A 17527-nucleotide genomic window follows, 5' to 3' on the forward strand; every position below is an offset into this window, starting at 1 on the left:
TGGGCACGAGTCCCCCCCCCCCCGCAGGGAAGCCCAGGTGGGCATGAGTCCCCCACAGGGGAGCCCAGGTGGGCATGAGTCCCCCACAGGGGAGCCCAGGTGGGCACGAGTCACCCGCAGGGGAGCCCAGGTGGGCATGAGTCCCCTCAGGGGAGCACAGGTGGGCATGAGTCCCCTGCAGGGGAGCCCAGGTGGGCATGAGTCCCCTGCAGGGGAGCCCAGGTGGGTATGAGTCACCCGTAGGGGAGCCCAGGTGGACATGAGTCCCCCTCAGGGGAGCCCAGGTGGGCATGAGTCCCCTCAGGGGAGCACATGTGGGCATGAGTCCCCTGCAGGGGAGCCCAGGTGGGCATGAGTCCCCCTCAGGGGAGCACAGGTGGGCATGAGTCCCCTCAGGGGAGCCCAGGTGGGCATGAGTCCCCTGCAGGGGGGCCCAGGTGGGCATGAGCTGCCGGGCTGTTGGTTGTGGAATCAATACTTTGGTCCTTTGAGAAACAGAGAGGAAATTTGCTGATCTGGAGGTTCTCCAGAAAATGCAAAAGAAACATCTACAGTATGGCAATGGTGTGAAACAGGGTGGAACAAGCCTGAACTTATGGATTCATAAGGAGCTGATTCAAAAACAAACATAAGAGCTAAGCATGGTGGTTCAGACTTTCAATCCCAAAATTTGAGAGGCAGAGGCAGGTGGATCTCTGTGAGTTCAAGGCCAACCTGGTCTATGTAGAAAGTTCCAGGCTAGCCAGGGCTTCATAATGAGATGCTATCTGAAAACAACATAAAACAAAGAAACAGAAAAGGAGCTGGGATGTGGTTCAGTGGGAGAACACTTGCTTCATTTCTGTTACTGAGATAAAATCCCCTGATATAAAGCAATTTAGAAGAAAAGGGATTTCTATTAGTTCTCAGTTCCTGGTTATGGCACACTGTTGAGGAGAAGTCAGGGCAAGAATTCAGGGAGAGAGACTAGATGAATGCATGCCTGGGACTCAGCTAACCTTCCCTACTCTTATAAGGTCAGGGGCTCCAAACCAGGGAATGATGGCGTCCACCTTCAGGCTGTGCCTTCCCACACCAATTAAGGCAGCCAAGCGAATCCCAAATAGACACACTCACGCTCGCAGGCTGAGCTGATCTAGACAACCCTTCACTGAGACTCTCTTCCCAAGCTGTTCTTCCCAAGTGTCAAGTCAACAGTTAGAGCTATCACAGTACACGTATAGCAGCGTGGCTCCACCACAGAGCAGAAAGACAGCAGGGCTCGTGGACGCCATTGCTGTGAATAGTCCAAGAAACTCAAGTCACACCATGCACCCATGAGAAAACGTTTGACATTTTTAGCTACTGTTTTCTTTATCACACCCCCTCTCAAAGGCACGCCCTCAGTGACCTAGTTCATCCCACCACCTCAGGTTTTTACTGCCTCCTAATAACACCGTGAGTGGGAGCCCGTCTCAAAATATGAGCCCTTGAGAGACGGTCCAGATCCAAGTAGAACCTGAGTCATTCAGTAAAGAGATCAAAGTCCAATGCCAGGACTAGAGCGGATGAAAAGAGCCAGGAGACAGGCAGGAGATGGGAATGACCGGATGTGGCATTTGGAGAAGAGAATGCCAACCCTCGATGGCTCAGTGAATCAAGAAGTGAGGTTGAATAGAGAAGACCTGGAGGAGAAATGTCTTCCGCTTGAGAACTAAACCTGAGCTACCTTCTGATGGAGATGTGTGGCAGCTACTGAATGTATACCTGGGTTCAAGAGCAGGAACTTGCCAGTGTGCACTGACCACTATTGACAAGTTGAGGAGATGTGCGTGATGGAGAGGACACCCACGGAACCCAGAGTAAAGATGCTCAGAAATAGGACAGGGAGGATTGTTTCTTCAGAACGGTTCATGGAGGACCTTTATGTGGCGTGCACTGTGTGATATGCTACAAATTAGAGAGAGTTGAGTCAGCGCGGCTGAGGGTGAAGGAAGAAAAAGACACAGAAAGAGAAAACTGGGAACAGTATTTCACCAGAATATAGGAAATCCTAAAATGAATGATTGAATGAAGAATAAATAAATAAAAGAAATGGAGAGTTCATGGGTTGTAACTAAATCACGAATGCTTTGAAAACAAAAATAGGAAGTCTAATGATGGGAGTATGTTTTTCTGAGCATGACAAAACAGTTCATCATTGACAAAAAGATCTCACAGTTCTGGGGTTCCCGGGCAGGGCACCAGCATCAACTCAGGTCTGGTGGATCTCTTGGAAGACTGCAAGAGTGCATGCCAGTGGGATATCATCTTGCCAGTCAGGATGCCCAAGAGCAGTTCAAAGGTCAATCTCACTCTTGGCATGACTCACAGGTGCTCAAGGCTCCCACCATTGTCACCCCAATCCCTTCCAAGTGCCGTTCCCTCGGTGACCTCAGCATGTCTCACCAGGCCTGCACTCGTTATAAAGACCCCGCGGTCTCTTATCACCTCCTCTCTGGGGACTAAACTCCTAATATGTGCACTCAAAACAATATCCAAACCACAGCAAGGATCTTTATTCACTCTTCATTCATTCATTCATTCATTCATTCATTCATTCATTCATTCTTGATGCTGGGTATTGAGCCCAGACCCTAACCCATGCCACCCAGGCATGAGCTAACTTGGAGGCTGTGGCTCAAACCTCGGGCCTTGCACCTGCTAAGCACAGTTTTTGTTTTGTTTTGTTTTTCAATACAGGGTTTCTCTGTGTAGCTTTGGTGCCTGTCCTGGATCTCACTCTGTAGACCAGGCTGGACTTGAACTCACAGAGACCTTCCTGGCTCTGCCTCCCAAGTGCTGGGATTAAAGGCATGTGCCACCACCGCCCGGCACTAAGCACATTCTTTACTACTGTTCTCCATCCAGAGCCCCTGAGGATTTTTGAACAGAGCAGGCTTACAGGCAGAGTTAGAACAGAGGTTCTCTGGCAGATACAGCTGCAGCTAATGGGATTTCATAATAGAATCAAGAATAAAAGTTAAGGGAGCTGAACTTCTGGGACATGAGGGATGGGGACATGCAGGTTATGTGGATAGGTACAGGGTTTGAGTCAGTGGCTGGAGGCAATGACAGCGTTTCCCGGACTGCTCTGAAGGCCCTTCAGACTGCTGTCGCCTGCCACTTAGATAAGCACACCTTCTGGGCATAGATAAGACCAGCCTGAGACATAGAGGGAGGTTGGAAATAGGGAAGGAAAAGGGATGGGAAGGAGGCAGAGAATGCTTCATTAGTCTGAAATCCTGATGGCTAGTTCCCTGTGGACCACATTGGAGTCTCAAGGACAAGCTAAGGCACCTTAGAGTTCTCCATCCCAAGCTGCCCAAGCAGCTGCTCAGTGCTGGACTTGGGTTGTTTGTGGAAAGGCTTTTAAAAGACTCTCCACCTCTTGAGGATGTGGCCCCACAGCCTGCCTGGACTAGCTCTGTCATTTGCAGGCTCCCGGGTCAAAAACTAAGAATTTCAAGAAGAGCCAAGGGAGGGCTCTTTTGAAGCATGCAGCCTTATGTGGCTGCACAGGATGTGTGCTTTGGGGGGTCTGCTCTGCCTGTGGTGGAGCGTCACGGCCTCCAGAGGTATGACCTCAACTCACATCCTTGCTGCACCGTGACTGAGGGTGCACACACACCTGGGAGAAACTTCACCCCTCTGGCACTCCTCCACCTCCTCCACACCCTCTGCTTGAAGTTCCAACCTGTTCCCACTGCTCTCCCACGCATGCATACTCATCTCTAGAGAAGGGTCCTAATTCCGCCTCACCAGTGAACTTGCTCCAGATCTGCTCCAGCTGTCTTAAGACGCCGTTGACCTTCTGATGAGAGGTCGGTCATGTCACCTACTTGCAGGAGTCACAAGAAGAGACAGGTACAGTCGTCTTCCTGGCGCCACTATGCATTATTGTTTCCAGTTTTGGGGGGCACCCAGGGCATGGCTGGCAGGTCTCTGGTCACCCATGGAGTGGCTAAGATCTGAGACTCTTACTGCAGAGGACCTAGTTGTAATCCAGAGACATTGAGAACTCACTGCTGCCTCCCTGTGGTAGAATCCCACTGGATAACATTAGCCATGTGATCGTTGTGTTATTGTGTTATGTATGATAAGTAATGATGACGCTTTTATCTCTGAGGAAGCTGGACCCCCCCCCCAAAAGTTAAATGATTCCTCAAGATGACACAACTTGGTTGACAGATTCTGGGAGTGGAGAAATCATTGTCTTGAGTTGCGTACTCACCCCACCAGGCTCATAGGCGTTTCCAATCTAATGGTCACACAGTGGCCCTAGTTAAACCAAACAGATCACAAAACCAAACCAAAAGGAACCAGTAAAGATTGGACAGGGCATGTGGGAGGCAGTGAAAGAGATGGGGAGAAAATAAGACGGGGTAGAGAAGGGCAGATGGTCAGAATACATGATGTGCATATATACATGCAAGATGTTGTCAGTAAAAGGAAAGGAAATTCCATTACTGAGGAGATGAACTAAAGATAACTTTTCTCCCTGCTCTAAGAAGAAACAAGATTACACAGCTATGACATGGCACATACAGTCAAAAGTAGATCTCAAGGCCGGGCGGTGGTGGCGCACACCTTTAATCCCAGCACTCGGGAGGCAGAGCCAGGCAGATCTCTGTGAGTTCGAGGCCAGCCTGGGCTACAGAGTGAGATCCAGGACAGGCACTAAAACTACAGAGAGAAACCCTGTCTCGAAAAACAAACAAAAAAAGGAGCACTCAAACCTCCCAGGCCTCTTGCTGTCCCTATATTCCCTGTGGAGGACCCCAACCTCCCTGCCTAGTTATCACCTTGCCCGCCGAGGACCACTTCATGAACACAGCCTCAGGCTTTGTCACACCATCCATTTTACTTGTACGTGAAGGCATCAGCCATGATTTCTGCCTTCCTCCAACGGGAATAACTTTCTAGCCAACTTTTCTTTCTTGTTTGCTTTAGAGACAACCCTGCTACCCAGTTTAACCTCAAAACCCACACGAATTCTCAAGATCTGAAGACAGCTATAGAGAAAATTACCCAGAGAGGAGGCCTTTCTAATGTAGGTATGTGACCCAGATTCGGGTTCATTCTACCTTGTTACCATGGTGCACCTTCTATGTGGTTGTGATATAATATTCTATATTGGAGAAGGAGGGAAAAAAATCCATCAAGAAATGACATGCAGCCTCTGTCTCTTTCCTAAAGTATTACCACGGATTCAGGTGCAAGAATGGTCAGAAGACCTGTGCCTCACAGTCCCTTGCTTCTTTGGGTTGCAGCCATATTCCCCGGGACTAACAGAACAGCTGTGTGACTACTCCATGGTCGGCCTATAAGCTACCAACCAGTTAGTGTGGAAGTGTCACTATTCCACTCAGGAGGTCCCTTTGGGGGTCTTCTTCCCATCAAAGTCGTTGGAATGGTGATTATGCCAGGAGAGACAGGTCCTGTATTTGAAGATGAGTTTCCTGTGCCATGTGAACCTCAGGAGGAGCTAGTGGTACTAGAAGTCCGAGGTCTAGTTCTCAGTGGGACAGCCCCAGAAGTCCCATTGGACCTGTTCACCCAGGGGAGACTGGACAAGGGGATGGTTTTACCATGCTCGAAGACTGGGAGAAGGCTGGTTCTGCTCTAGGGAAACTTCCAACCGTTTAAGGCCAAGGGAATTCAGATGCCAGTTACGGTGGTGTAACTGTGTGGAATAAAGCAGCGAGCAGAGCTAACGTCCACAGAGCATCCTTGGAATTATAGAAAGGCTGAATAATGAGCTCCCTCCATCTCCTATCTCTCTAGTGACCAGAATATTAATATCTGGAAAATGCAGCCTCCTTCACAGCAATGCAATGCTCAATAACCACTAGCCAAGTCACTAAGTCCATGTCTGCAAAGCCACATTAACTGCATCGTAAGTGTGACAGAGGGGATTATGTGTTTGTGTCCAATATAGTGCTTACACAAGCAAAATTGCAATGGGAAAAACTTAGCCAGGCACTCAACTCCCCTGATGAGGTCAGAGAGGTGTCCTAACCCAGACGGTATACATTTTCAGGGGGTGATACGTTCTCGCTCTGCCTCGCATCATTCAGGAATCCAGGGAACACGGCCAATGGAACTGACTGAGGCACGTGCGGATTCGGTTCATGGAGGGGCCTAGAAAGGGCAGGAGAAGAACACTGTAGCTCGAAACCTTCTGAATGACTTCTCAGGGTGCCGGGCAGAGCAAGGGTCAGTAAGGGAGCCGCCACCTCTACCGGTGTCAGGAAAGCAGTTTTCAAATTCTGTCAAGAAGGCCTTTTCATGAACCTGCTCCAGCCAGAATGTTGCCATGTTGAGGGGAGTGGTATGCACAGCTCACGGCAACAGGGCCACGCCCTACACTCCCCATTCTCTCTGTCTGTCTCTGTCTCTCTGTCTCTCTGTCTCTCTGACACACACACACACACACACACACACACACACACACACACACACACACACACACAGAGTGAGCCAAACACAGCACCAAGAACCCCACAGTTTCATCCGTGGAAACAGGAGAAACAAAGTTACGGTCCCTGCCTCCCTTTCATTTTCTTTTTTTAAAGATTTATTAATTTATTTATTATGTGCACAAAAGAGGAAGCCAGATCTCATTACAGATGGTTGTGAGCCACCATGGGGTTGCTGGGAATTGAACTCAGGACCTCTGGAAGAGCAGCCAGTGCTCTTAACCTCCGAGCCATCTCTCCACCCCCCCTTTCATTTTCTAAACCTCCTTCAAGTGTATCAACTTAGGGAACCAAGTATAGGCACAAGGGACTATGGGTAACACAGCTTCCAGATTTCAGCTCCTATGTGAGGGTGGACGGGATGTGTGTTGAGCACTGATCACTTCGGCTTCCATATTTAAGATTGGATGAGGTCAGAAATCTTATGGCATCTTACAACTCCTGCACTTTGCTAATATTACGCTGGAAGGTACTGCTGGGTGCTCTAAGCCTTGAATTCTCAACAGCCATGGTTTTTCTTTTACATCGGGATCTCTGCAGCCAGTTCACGTGGCATTCACTAAGACATTTCTCCAGCAGCTTCGAACACAACCACCTGTTGCTTTCAACGGGCAGGTAAGACAGCCCGGGAGCCAGGATGCTGACCAAACCCGGAGGAGCACTGAGTGGGAATTGTGTTGATTCTAAAGTCTAAACAAGGCAACTTTAACTGTTACTGAAATAGGAACCCATTTGGGAATGTCCTAGAAACTGTGGCCTTTTATATATTCATATACACAAAAACTCCTTTCAGGGGGACATGTATACACAACACACACACACACACACACACACACACACACACACACACAATCCATAGGATCTAAGTTAAGAGCCATGCTATGTACAGCCATGCTAACTCAAATTCAGCCATCTCAATATGCACAGAAGGACCTAGGGCATTCAATGATAAAACTAGGAAAATTCTGGAAAACTGGGACAGTGGGTTGAATTAGGTGAAAATGCCCCGAGGCTCTTGCACAGTGTGAAATACACACATGAGACTCCACTATTCCTTGTGACTGTGGCACTCGGATGAAGCAAACCATTAGTCTGGAAATCGAGGCCTCAGGACCTTGAGTAACCTACAGGGCCACTAATTGTCACAGCTAGGGCCAGAACCCGGCCTCTCTGTTCCTAGGAGGTACATCCCTTCCATGGCCAGCCAGACCTGTGCCCTCAGTCTAGGACTGGAGAAAAGGCGTCACTAACTACGGAAGACAGCCCGTCACATAATAGCAGGATCACCGGGCCCACTCAGGCTGTAAGAGGCCAGGAGGAGGCTATTGTCACTCCAAATTGCCCCCTCCCATCCCGTGTTCTCAGACACAGCATGGGCCTGTTCAGGGGCCTGATAAGTCTAATACCCAGAGGCAGGTGGATCTCTGTGAGTTCGAGGCCAGTCTGGTCTACAGAATGAGTTCCAGGACAGCCAGAGCTACACAGTAAAATCCTGTCTCAAAAAAAAAAAAAAAAAAAAAAAACCTAAAACCCAGGCAGAAACAGGGGCCCTTTGACCTCACGGAAGTCTCTCTCCCCTAAAACTTTCTCTTTTCAAACAAAAGACAGTTAGAGGCTCTGGAAGCTGAGGAGAGACTGTACAATTGTACAACGTTGCATGTAAGTTGTCTGCGGCTGCACTCTACACCGAAAAATAAAGTAATGTTTTTATGTATAAAAAGAAGAAACAAGCCGGGCGTGGTGGCGCACGCCTTTAATCCCAGCACTTGGGAGGCAGAGGCAGGCGGATCTCTGTGAGTTCGAGGCCAGCCTGGGCTACCAAGTGAGCTCCAGGAAAGGCGCAAAGCTACGCAGAGAAACCCTGTCTCGAAAAACCAAAAAAATAAAAAAAAATAAAAAAAAAAATAAAAAGAAGAAACAGCTGGACAGTGGTGGCACATGTCTTTAATCCCAGGACTTGGGAGGCAGAGGCAGGCGGATCTCTGTGAGTTCGAGGCCAGCCTGGTCTACAGAGTGAGTTCCAGGACAGTCAGGGCTACACAGAGAAACCCTGTCTCAAATAGATAGATGATAGCTAGCTAGCTGGATGGATTGATGGATGGATGATAGAGATAGGTAGATAGATAGATAGATAGATAGATAGATAGATAGATAGATAGATAGATAGATAGATAGATAGATAGATGATAGATGAATGAATGAAAGATAGATAATAGATTAGGTAGATAGAGATAGATAGATGATAGAGAGAGATGATGGATGGATGGATGGATGGATGATAGACAGACAGACAGATAGATAAATAAGAAGAGGAAGAAGAAGAATGGGAAGAAGAAGAAAGGGGAAGAAGAAGAAACAAACAACCGGAGAGGGAATGAGTATGTTTGTCTGGACTTCTTTGTGCTGCTGTGATCTGTTCCTAACTTTGTAGTGACCACAATCACTCCAAGCACAAACTTTCTTTTCAGGCCGCGCCATCACCTTTGTGACCAAGAGCTTCTTTTCCAAAGCAAATGGAAACCGGGGCGGCGCTCCCAACGTGGCTGTGGTCCTGGTGGACGGCTGGCCCACAGACAAAGTGGAAGAGGCGTCACGAGTCGCTCGAGAGTCGGGGATCAACATCTTCTTCATCACCGTCGAGGGGGCTGCTGAAAGCGAGAAGCCGTACGTGACGGAGCCCAACTTCGCCAGCAAGGTACATAACGGCCCGGGGACCCACTCAAGGGCAGGAGCCTCCGCGCTCTGAAAAGTTCTGATTGCCTCAGAGCTGTTTTCTAGAGCCTTCAAGGGTGCATGAAACTCATGAGTAAGTGGTGGGGGCCTCCCATGGGGGAGCCTGGAATTGTCCTTTCAAAGCCAACCCTATTCTCACTGCACAACCGGGAGCCTGAGAGCAGGGGGCAAGAGCACTGTCCTCAGAGTCGCATTTAACACTTCTCCTTCCTCCCCTCACAGCATTGGGGGAGCCCAACCAAATGGCCAGGTAGATTTCACACACACACACACACACACACATACACATCACACACACACACACACACACATATACACATCACACACACACACACACACACACACATACACATCACACACATCACACACACACACACACACACATCACACACACATCACACACATCACACACACACACACATACACATCACACACACACATCACACACACACACATCACACACACACACACACACACACACACACACACACACACGAGTACATAGTACAAAACAAAGGATATCTATACTTTGTAACACGAATCTCAAAAGGTCTTATTAATAAAAACAAACGGGGTGCCAGGTATTAGGGTGAACGTTGAAAGACCAGAGAGACAGAACAAGCCACATCCCACCTCGCCTCACCAGTTCCTCAGCTGATCCTGTTCCTCAGACTGGAAGCCTGTGAGTCCTCATCCGGAATGGATCTCAGCTGAACTGCTGCTAAAAGCCTACAAGCTTAAAGGGGCTCTAGTTCCTGGTCCTCACGCCTTATAATACCTTTCTGCTTCCTGCCATCACTTCCTGGGATTAAAGGCATGTGTCACCATGCCTGGCTGGCTGTTTCCAGTGTGACTTTGAACTCCCAGAGATCCAGATGGATCTCTGCCTCCTGAATGCTAGGATTAAAGGCGTGTGCTACCACTGCCTAAACCTATGTTTAATATAGTGGCTGTTCTGTTCTCTGACCCCCAGGTAAGTTTATTGGGGTGCACAATATATCAACCACAATACTTCCCAGATCAGAATGGTCACGCTCCTGGGATATTCCTCTCTAGCCCCACACTTGCCCAAGGGCAGTAGCATCCCAGAATTATGCCTTGATACTCACAGCTCTCACCCTCTGCTATATCCCAGTCCTAAACCACCTCCCAAGCCTCAGATGGTACTGCATCACTGGTCCATTCCCCCTTTTGAGTTTCCCCAGTTTACTCTGAAACATCCTTCCAATCTGGGGTCCTTGCTCCAAATCCTTCACCATTACGTCACCGCTGAGATACTCTGGAATGAGGCCCCAACCTCCCTTCCCGGTCTCCACATATGCACGGTTTCCCCGCCAAACCCATCTCCAGTCCACAGCCAGCACCCACCACTGTCTCCTTTTACACGGGCTGTCTGGTGGGAGTCCTCCTCTCCACACACTAGCCAGCACTCAGCTCTGTCCCAGCATTCATCCACCTAGGCTGTGGAAAGTTTCATGAGCCTCCTTTAAGTTTTTATAAATCAATAAAATAAAAAAAATATTTCCTAGGAAAATTTTCAGTTATTTCTTGCTTAAAATAATTTTGTCATTATACAAGTTCATTTGTCATCATGAAGTCTGACCCTGCCAGATTCCCCAGAGGTCTGGAGGATCAAGGATTGATGACCCACTTTCAGGGCACAAGCCTAGTCACTTCTAAGGCCATACTAACCAACTTGCTCAGACTTTATTTGCTGTTCTTTTTTATTTTTTTCTGGAATGAGCTTGGGCACAGACAAATAAACACCCATTTGCCCGGAGGCAGGATTGCGTGGCAGGCAGAACTTGGAGTTTAATGGCAGATAAAAGCGATGCTCCAATCTCAGGGACTCAAGGATGTCCCTTCACAGCTGGCCCTTTGTTTCATGATGAGGGGTCCACATTGCATGGATGCGAGTGGGAATCCAATTAGAGACGGTCAGAGCAACCAGTGTGACTCCGACACACGTGACCACTCACGGAGTGTGAATCCCTTCCTGCGGGGTACAGGGCTGCCCTGGAAACATCCCTGTTTGTGTGTCAGAACAAAAGCTTTCTTTAGTCCTCCTCCACGGTGGTTGGGACCCATAAATGCCACACTTATGGCTGGTTTCCAATACAAATACATCGAGGAGCCAGCAGAGGCATAAACATGAAGCTAAAGCCAACGATGCGCATCTCCCTGTGAATTTGCCCATCCGGCCATTTTTCCACTAAGGCAGGGACGCAGCCGAGGGGACTGGAGTGAGTCCAGATGTTACTGGAGAGGTCTTGACCTCAGTGGTACCCAACCAGGAAACTGGAATAAAGTGCACTGTGAAGTCTGATGCGGGAAGTATAACTTCTGTAAAACCTGCCTGGCGGTGAAGGGTGATGGTGGCAGGCTGAAGGACTTGACCCCCTGTCCTGGACCAAGTCTCTCCTTTCTCTCTTCCTAAGGCGGTGTGCAGAACCAATGGCTTCTACTCCTTCACCGTGCCGAGCTGGCTCAGCCTTCCTAAGACCGCGCAGCCCCTGGTGAAGCGGGTCTGCGACACAGACCGCCTGGCCTGCAGCAAGACCTGTTTGAACTCGGCCGACGTCGGCTTTGTCATCGACGGCTCGAGCAGCGTGGGGACCAGCAACTTCCGCACTGTCCTGCAGTTCGTGGCCAACCTCAGCAAGGAGTTCGAGATCTCGGACACGGACACGCGCATCGGGGCCGTGCAGTACACCTACGAGCAGCGGCTGGAATTTGGGTTCGACAAGTATAACAGCAAAGCCGACGTCCTCAGTGCCATCCGGAGGGTGGGGTACTGGAGTGGCGGTACCAGCACAGGGGCCGCCATCCAGTATGCCCTCGAACAGCTCTTCAAGAAGTCCAAACCCAACAAGAGGAAGGTAATGATTCTCATCACGGACGGCAGGTCCTACGACGACGTGCGGATCCCAGCCATGGCCGCCTACCAGAAGGGTGAGCACTGCTGTTGTATACGTGGGCACAGAAGCATCTCTTGAAGGGGTGGAGGACCAGGGTCGTTGGTGCCCAGGGAGGGAACTGCCTTTTGAATGTATCGGTTCTGTCCATGACTTAAGAAAGTGTACACAGAGGGAGCTGGAGGGATGGCTCAGTGGTTAGCTCTAGCTATTTCTTGCAGAGGATTTGATTGGTTGCTTCATGCTATGTGAATTTTGTTGCTGTTCGTATAGAGTGATGTCCAAAGTGTTTTTTGAGTGAATAGTCACACTTAGTTTATTTCTAGAAGCTAGAGCCCCACTGGGTTCTCTCATTGGTTTCCTTTGGCACGTTTCTGATTTGGGGAACCCAGAAGGAAAATATACATCAGTCCCTTTGTTATTCTGCACCTATGTGGCTGTTGTGTAGTTTTTCCTGGGCAAAGTCTTCCCATCTCTAGTCAAAAGCCACCAAACAGCAAAACTGTTCTTGCTGCTCCTTGGCAACATTTTAAAACCCACAGCTGGCTCCTTGCATCCTAGACAATACCTAGATAGAAAAAAAGAAAAAAAAACCTGGAAAATACCACAAATTCGTAGCAAAACATCATTTCTTCTTGCTCCGTTCTGTACATTAGACGCCCAACATCAACTCGTCAGGAGGAGTATGTTCTCTGAGACTCTGGGCAGCACAATCCTTAGCTCTCCCTCAGTCCTGTGGGTTGTCTGACCTTCGTCGATTGTCACTCACTGTCTGTCTGTCTCCAACTCTCCCTCCTTTTTTTAAGGACCCAGGGGTATTGAATTAGGAGCTCATTCTGCTCCAGCATGGCCTCATCGCCACTTACTTCTTCATTATATCTGTAAAAGACTCTGTGCTCAAGTAAGGTCAAAAGACTATACACTCTTAAGACAATAGCTATATGAATTTTGTTGCTGTTGGTACAGAGTGATGTCCAAAGTGTTTGTTGAGTGAATAGTCACACTTAGTTTATTTCTAGAAACTAGAGCCTCACTGGGGTTCTCTCATTGGTTTCCTTTGGCACGTTTCTGATTTGGGGAACCCAGAAGGAAAATATACTTCATCAGTCCCTTTGCTCAGGGACATTTGCTTCATCCTCTCTTTGTCTCCACAGGGGTGATCACGTACGCCATAGGCATCCAATGGGCTGCTCAGGAGGAGCTGGAGGTGATTGCCACTCACCCCGCCAGGGACCACTCCTTTTTTGTGGATGAGTTTGATAACCTCTACAAATTCGTCCCCAGGATCATCCAGAATATCTGTACAGAGTTCAACTCACAGCCTCGGAACTGAGTTCGGAGCAGACAGTTGGCCACCTTACTGATTCTTGGGACGATCCCCCAGCATTGTCCCTCTTTCTGGGGCATAAGAAGAGGGCAGAGCTCGGGCAGGGCTTGGGGAAATGCATTCGTTGTTACTATCCTTTGCCGTTTGTGGTTTAAATGCTTCAAAGCCTGCCTGTTAAAAAACTGCCCATCGAGTCGAGGGTTGGGTCCAAACGCTGCACTGTTTTGCGTGGGTTGGAGTTCACGTTTTGACAGTTGTACAGATTCAGAAGACAGCTGTTATGACAGGTTTGAATTGAGCTTTTTATGAGAAGTGTGTTTTTATTTCTCATTAGAACTATGTAATCATTTTTATTATTTTTTTGTAGGAGTGGCTTAAATAAATGTTTAAAAGAATTTCATGGACATTTTCTGATCATGTGATAAGTCTCTAGGTTTGTGGTGGGGCCATCCTCTACTATTCCTTTTCTTGCAAAAAAAAAAAAATCAGTACTAGAGCTGGGTATGAACAAACATGAGGTGGGAGGAGCTTGATCAAGCTTCATATCCTCCACCAAGGACTGGTCTATCTGCCTGTAAAGTACACATTCAGTGCATGCAAAGGCATGGTCAGTGATGGGCAGGGGAGCACACGCCTACAATTCCAGCTACTCGAGAGGCTGGGGCAGAAGAGTCATGAGTTCAAGACTTGACTAGTCAACTTCATGAGACCCTATCTCAAAATATAAAATAAATGTCCAAACAAAAAGGACCAGGGTGTAGCTCAGTGGTAGAGTACTTGACCATCATGCAGAGGGTGCTTGGTTTGAACCCCAGCACTTTAAAATGTGTCAAGAAGATCCCTAGATATAGGTGACTATTTACTAAAGTTTTATTTTATTTAATGAAAATCTGTGGTGGGATGGAGAGATGGCTCAGCCATTATGAGCACTGGCTGCTCTTGCAGAGGACCAGGGTTCCAATCCCAGCATCTACGAGGCAGCTCACGACTGTCTCTAACTCCAGTTCAAGCAGATCTACTGCCCTCATTGACCTCCATGGGCACCAGGCATGCATGTGGTGAACAGACATACACGCAGGCAAAACACTTGTACACATAAAATAAAAATAAATAATCTTTTCAAAAATTGTGTTGAATGCTGTTCTGGCTGGAGGCAAAAATAAGAAATCTTGCAAATAAATAAAAACATCATAACAGACTTTGGGTCTGGTTAATTTGGGTCTGAGATGTTTTTATTATAAAAATTGAGGCTTTTATCCAGTGAGCAGAATTTACACCAAGCTTACAAGATGTCTTGATACCCATAAATAATACAGCACTAATTAAAAACACTGTGGGCTCGGCTGGGACATGGCGCTGGGTAAGGCATTTACTGTGCAAGCATGAGACCGACCCTGAGTTTGCCTTCCCAGCAGCCACTCAAAAGATGGATGGGCCGGGCGGTGGTGGTGCATGCCTCTAATCCCAGCACTCGGGAGGCAGAGCCAAGCAGATCTCTGTGAGTTCGAGGCCAGCCTGGTCTACAGAGTGAGATCCAGAACAGGCACCAAAACTACACAGAGAAACCCTGTCTCGAAAACCAAAACAAACCAACCAAAGAAACAAAAGATGGATGGATGGATGGATGGATGGATGGATGGATGGATGGATGGATGGATAGATGGATGGATGGATGACAACACACTTCTACTCTTAGCAACAGATAGCAGAAACAGGCAGATCCTAGGGACTCAGCTGCCAATCCAGCCCAAACAGCTCCAGATTCAGGGAGAGACCATCTCAATAAAACAACTTGGCAAGACAACTGAGAGAGAGATCCTAATGTCAATATCTGGCTTCTATCTGCGCCTACATGGCTAAGCACACATCACCAAATGTACACACACACACACTCATGAGTCCCAAATCCTCAGACGCTTGAGTCCTTTACATAAAACTGTATCATATTTCATATGGTTTCTGTGCATCCTCCCTCCCACATATTTACATCCTATCTAGATAACTTATAATAGCTAATATGATGTAAATATGTATTTCACTGGGCTGAGCAGCTGAGACAGTAGGTGAAGCATTTGCCAGACAAGCATGAAGACTAGCGTTCAGACTCTGGGCATCGACATAAATGCCACGTCAGCCCGGTGGCAGCTTTCTGATCCCAGCATGTGGGGTGTGGAGGCAAAAGGCCTGTAAAGGCAGGCTAGCGACACCAACTGAATCAACCGGCTCTGGGTTCAAATGGGAGGAGACTCTATCTCAATAAATACGGTAGAGTGGAATCAAGGAGGACACACATCAGCCTCTAGGCACACATGTGCACGCATGTGCATGCACCCAGGCACACATAGGCCCACACACGTGAAAACACATACATATACACCAAAAACACATTTTTAAAACTATATATTATTGTATTGTTTTGAGAAAAATAACAAGTCTTACATTCAGTGCTGTTTTTTTTTTTAATAAATAAATTTATTTATTTATTTTACATTCTGGCCAAAGTTTCCCTTCCTCTCCTCCCAGTCCCTCCCCCTCTCCCCACCCCCTATGTTCACCCCACCCCAAATCTACTCTCCCTCTGGTGGTTTGAAAGAAAATGGCCCCCAAAGAGAGTGGCACTATCGAGAGGTGTGGCCTAGCTGGAGGAAGTGTGTCACCGTGGGGCGGGCTTTGAGGTTTCTTTTGCTCAAGCTTCCCTCAGCTGACTTCCTGTTGCCTGCAAGATGTAGGACTCTCAGCTCCTCCAGCACCATATCAGCCTGCATGCCGCCATGCTCCCTGCCATGATGATAATGGACTGAACCTCTGAAACTGTAAGCCAGCCCCCATTAAACGTTTTTCCTATAAGAGTTGCCGTGAGCTGGGCGGTGGTGGTGCAACGCCTTTAATCCCAGCACTCGAGAGGCAGAGGCTGGCAGATCTCTGTGAGTTTGAGGCCAGCCTGGGCTACAGAGTGAGTTCCAGGAAAGGCACAAAGCTACACCGAGAAATCCTGTCTCAAAAAACCAAAAAAGAAAAAAGAAAAGTGATTCTGTGGTCATGGTATCTCTTCACAGCAATTAAAACCCGAACTTAGACACCCTCCTTTTCTGTTTAGGACCAAGCTACACAACTGTCTAACATATATGCAGAGGGCCTAGGTCAGTTTCATGCAGGCTCCCTGGTTGGCAGTCTCTGTGAGCCCCTGTGAGCCCAGGTTAGTTGGTTCTGTGAGTTTTCTTGTGGTGTCCTTGAAATCTCTGGCTCCTACAGTTCTTTCTCCCCCTCTTCTGCAGGATTCCCTGAGCTCTGCCTGGTGTTTGGCTGTGGTCTACACCTGTTTCCATCAAGTTGCTGATGAAGCCTCTCTGATGATAATTGGGCCAGGCACCAGTTTGGTCATGGGAGATGGACAGTTCAGGCTGTATACCCCCAATCGCTAGGAGTCTTACCTGGGGTCGTCCTTGCAGATTCCTGGGAGAGTCCCTTTCACTAGGTTTTTGCCCGACCCTGAAATGTCCCCCACCCTCTTTCCAGGAGTCTTTTTTCAGTACTTTTCCCCTCTCCTCCAACCTGATCGCTCATGTTCCCATCCCCACTTGCCCTCAGTCTACTCATGAAATCTCTTCTATTTCCCCTTCCCAGGGAGATCCAGGCATCACCCCATGAACTCACCTCCTGGTTATCTAGTCTCTCTGGGTCTGTGGATTGTAGCATAGTTATCCTTTATTGTAGTTAATATCCGCTTCTGAGTGAGTACATACCATGTTTATCTTTCTTGGTCTGGGTTACCTCACTTAGAATGATTTTTTTCTAGTTCTATCCATTTGCCTGCGAATTTCCTTGAGTCCTTGTTTTTAACAGCTGAGTAATACTCCACTGTGTATATGCACCACATTTTCTTTATTCATTCCTCGGTTGAGGGACATCTAGGTTGTTTCCAGGTTCTGGCTCTTATAAATAAAGCTGCTATGAACACAGTTGAGCAAGTGTCCTTGTGGTGTGATTGAGCATCCTTTGGGTATGCGCCCAAGAGTGGTATAGCTGGTCTTGTGGTGGACTGATTTCCCCTT

General features: G+C 48.1%; 1 protein-coding gene across 1 annotated transcript in view; it reads left to right on the forward strand.

The window, feature by feature from the left end:
- Positions 1-13879, forward strand: part of Vit (vitrin) — a 127734-nt gene extending 113855 nt beyond the window's left edge. The window contains exons 11-14 of the mRNA XM_076558789.1: positions 4972-5075; positions 8969-9195; positions 11672-12185; positions 13303-13879. Coding sequence (XP_076414904.1) covers positions 4972-5075; positions 8969-9195; positions 11672-12185; positions 13303-13481 — 1024 coding nt within the window. The 3' untranslated portion in view covers positions 13482-13879. The remainder of the gene's footprint in view (positions 1-4971; positions 5076-8968; positions 9196-11671; positions 12186-13302) is intronic.
- The last annotated feature ends 3648 nt before the right edge of the window (positions 13880-17527 follow it).

This window comes from Peromyscus maniculatus, chromosome 22 (genome assembly GCF_049852395.1).
Source record: "Peromyscus maniculatus bairdii isolate BWxNUB_F1_BW_parent chromosome 22, HU_Pman_BW_mat_3.1, whole genome shotgun sequence".
NCBI lineage: Eukaryota > Metazoa > Chordata > Mammalia > Rodentia > Cricetidae > Peromyscus > Peromyscus maniculatus.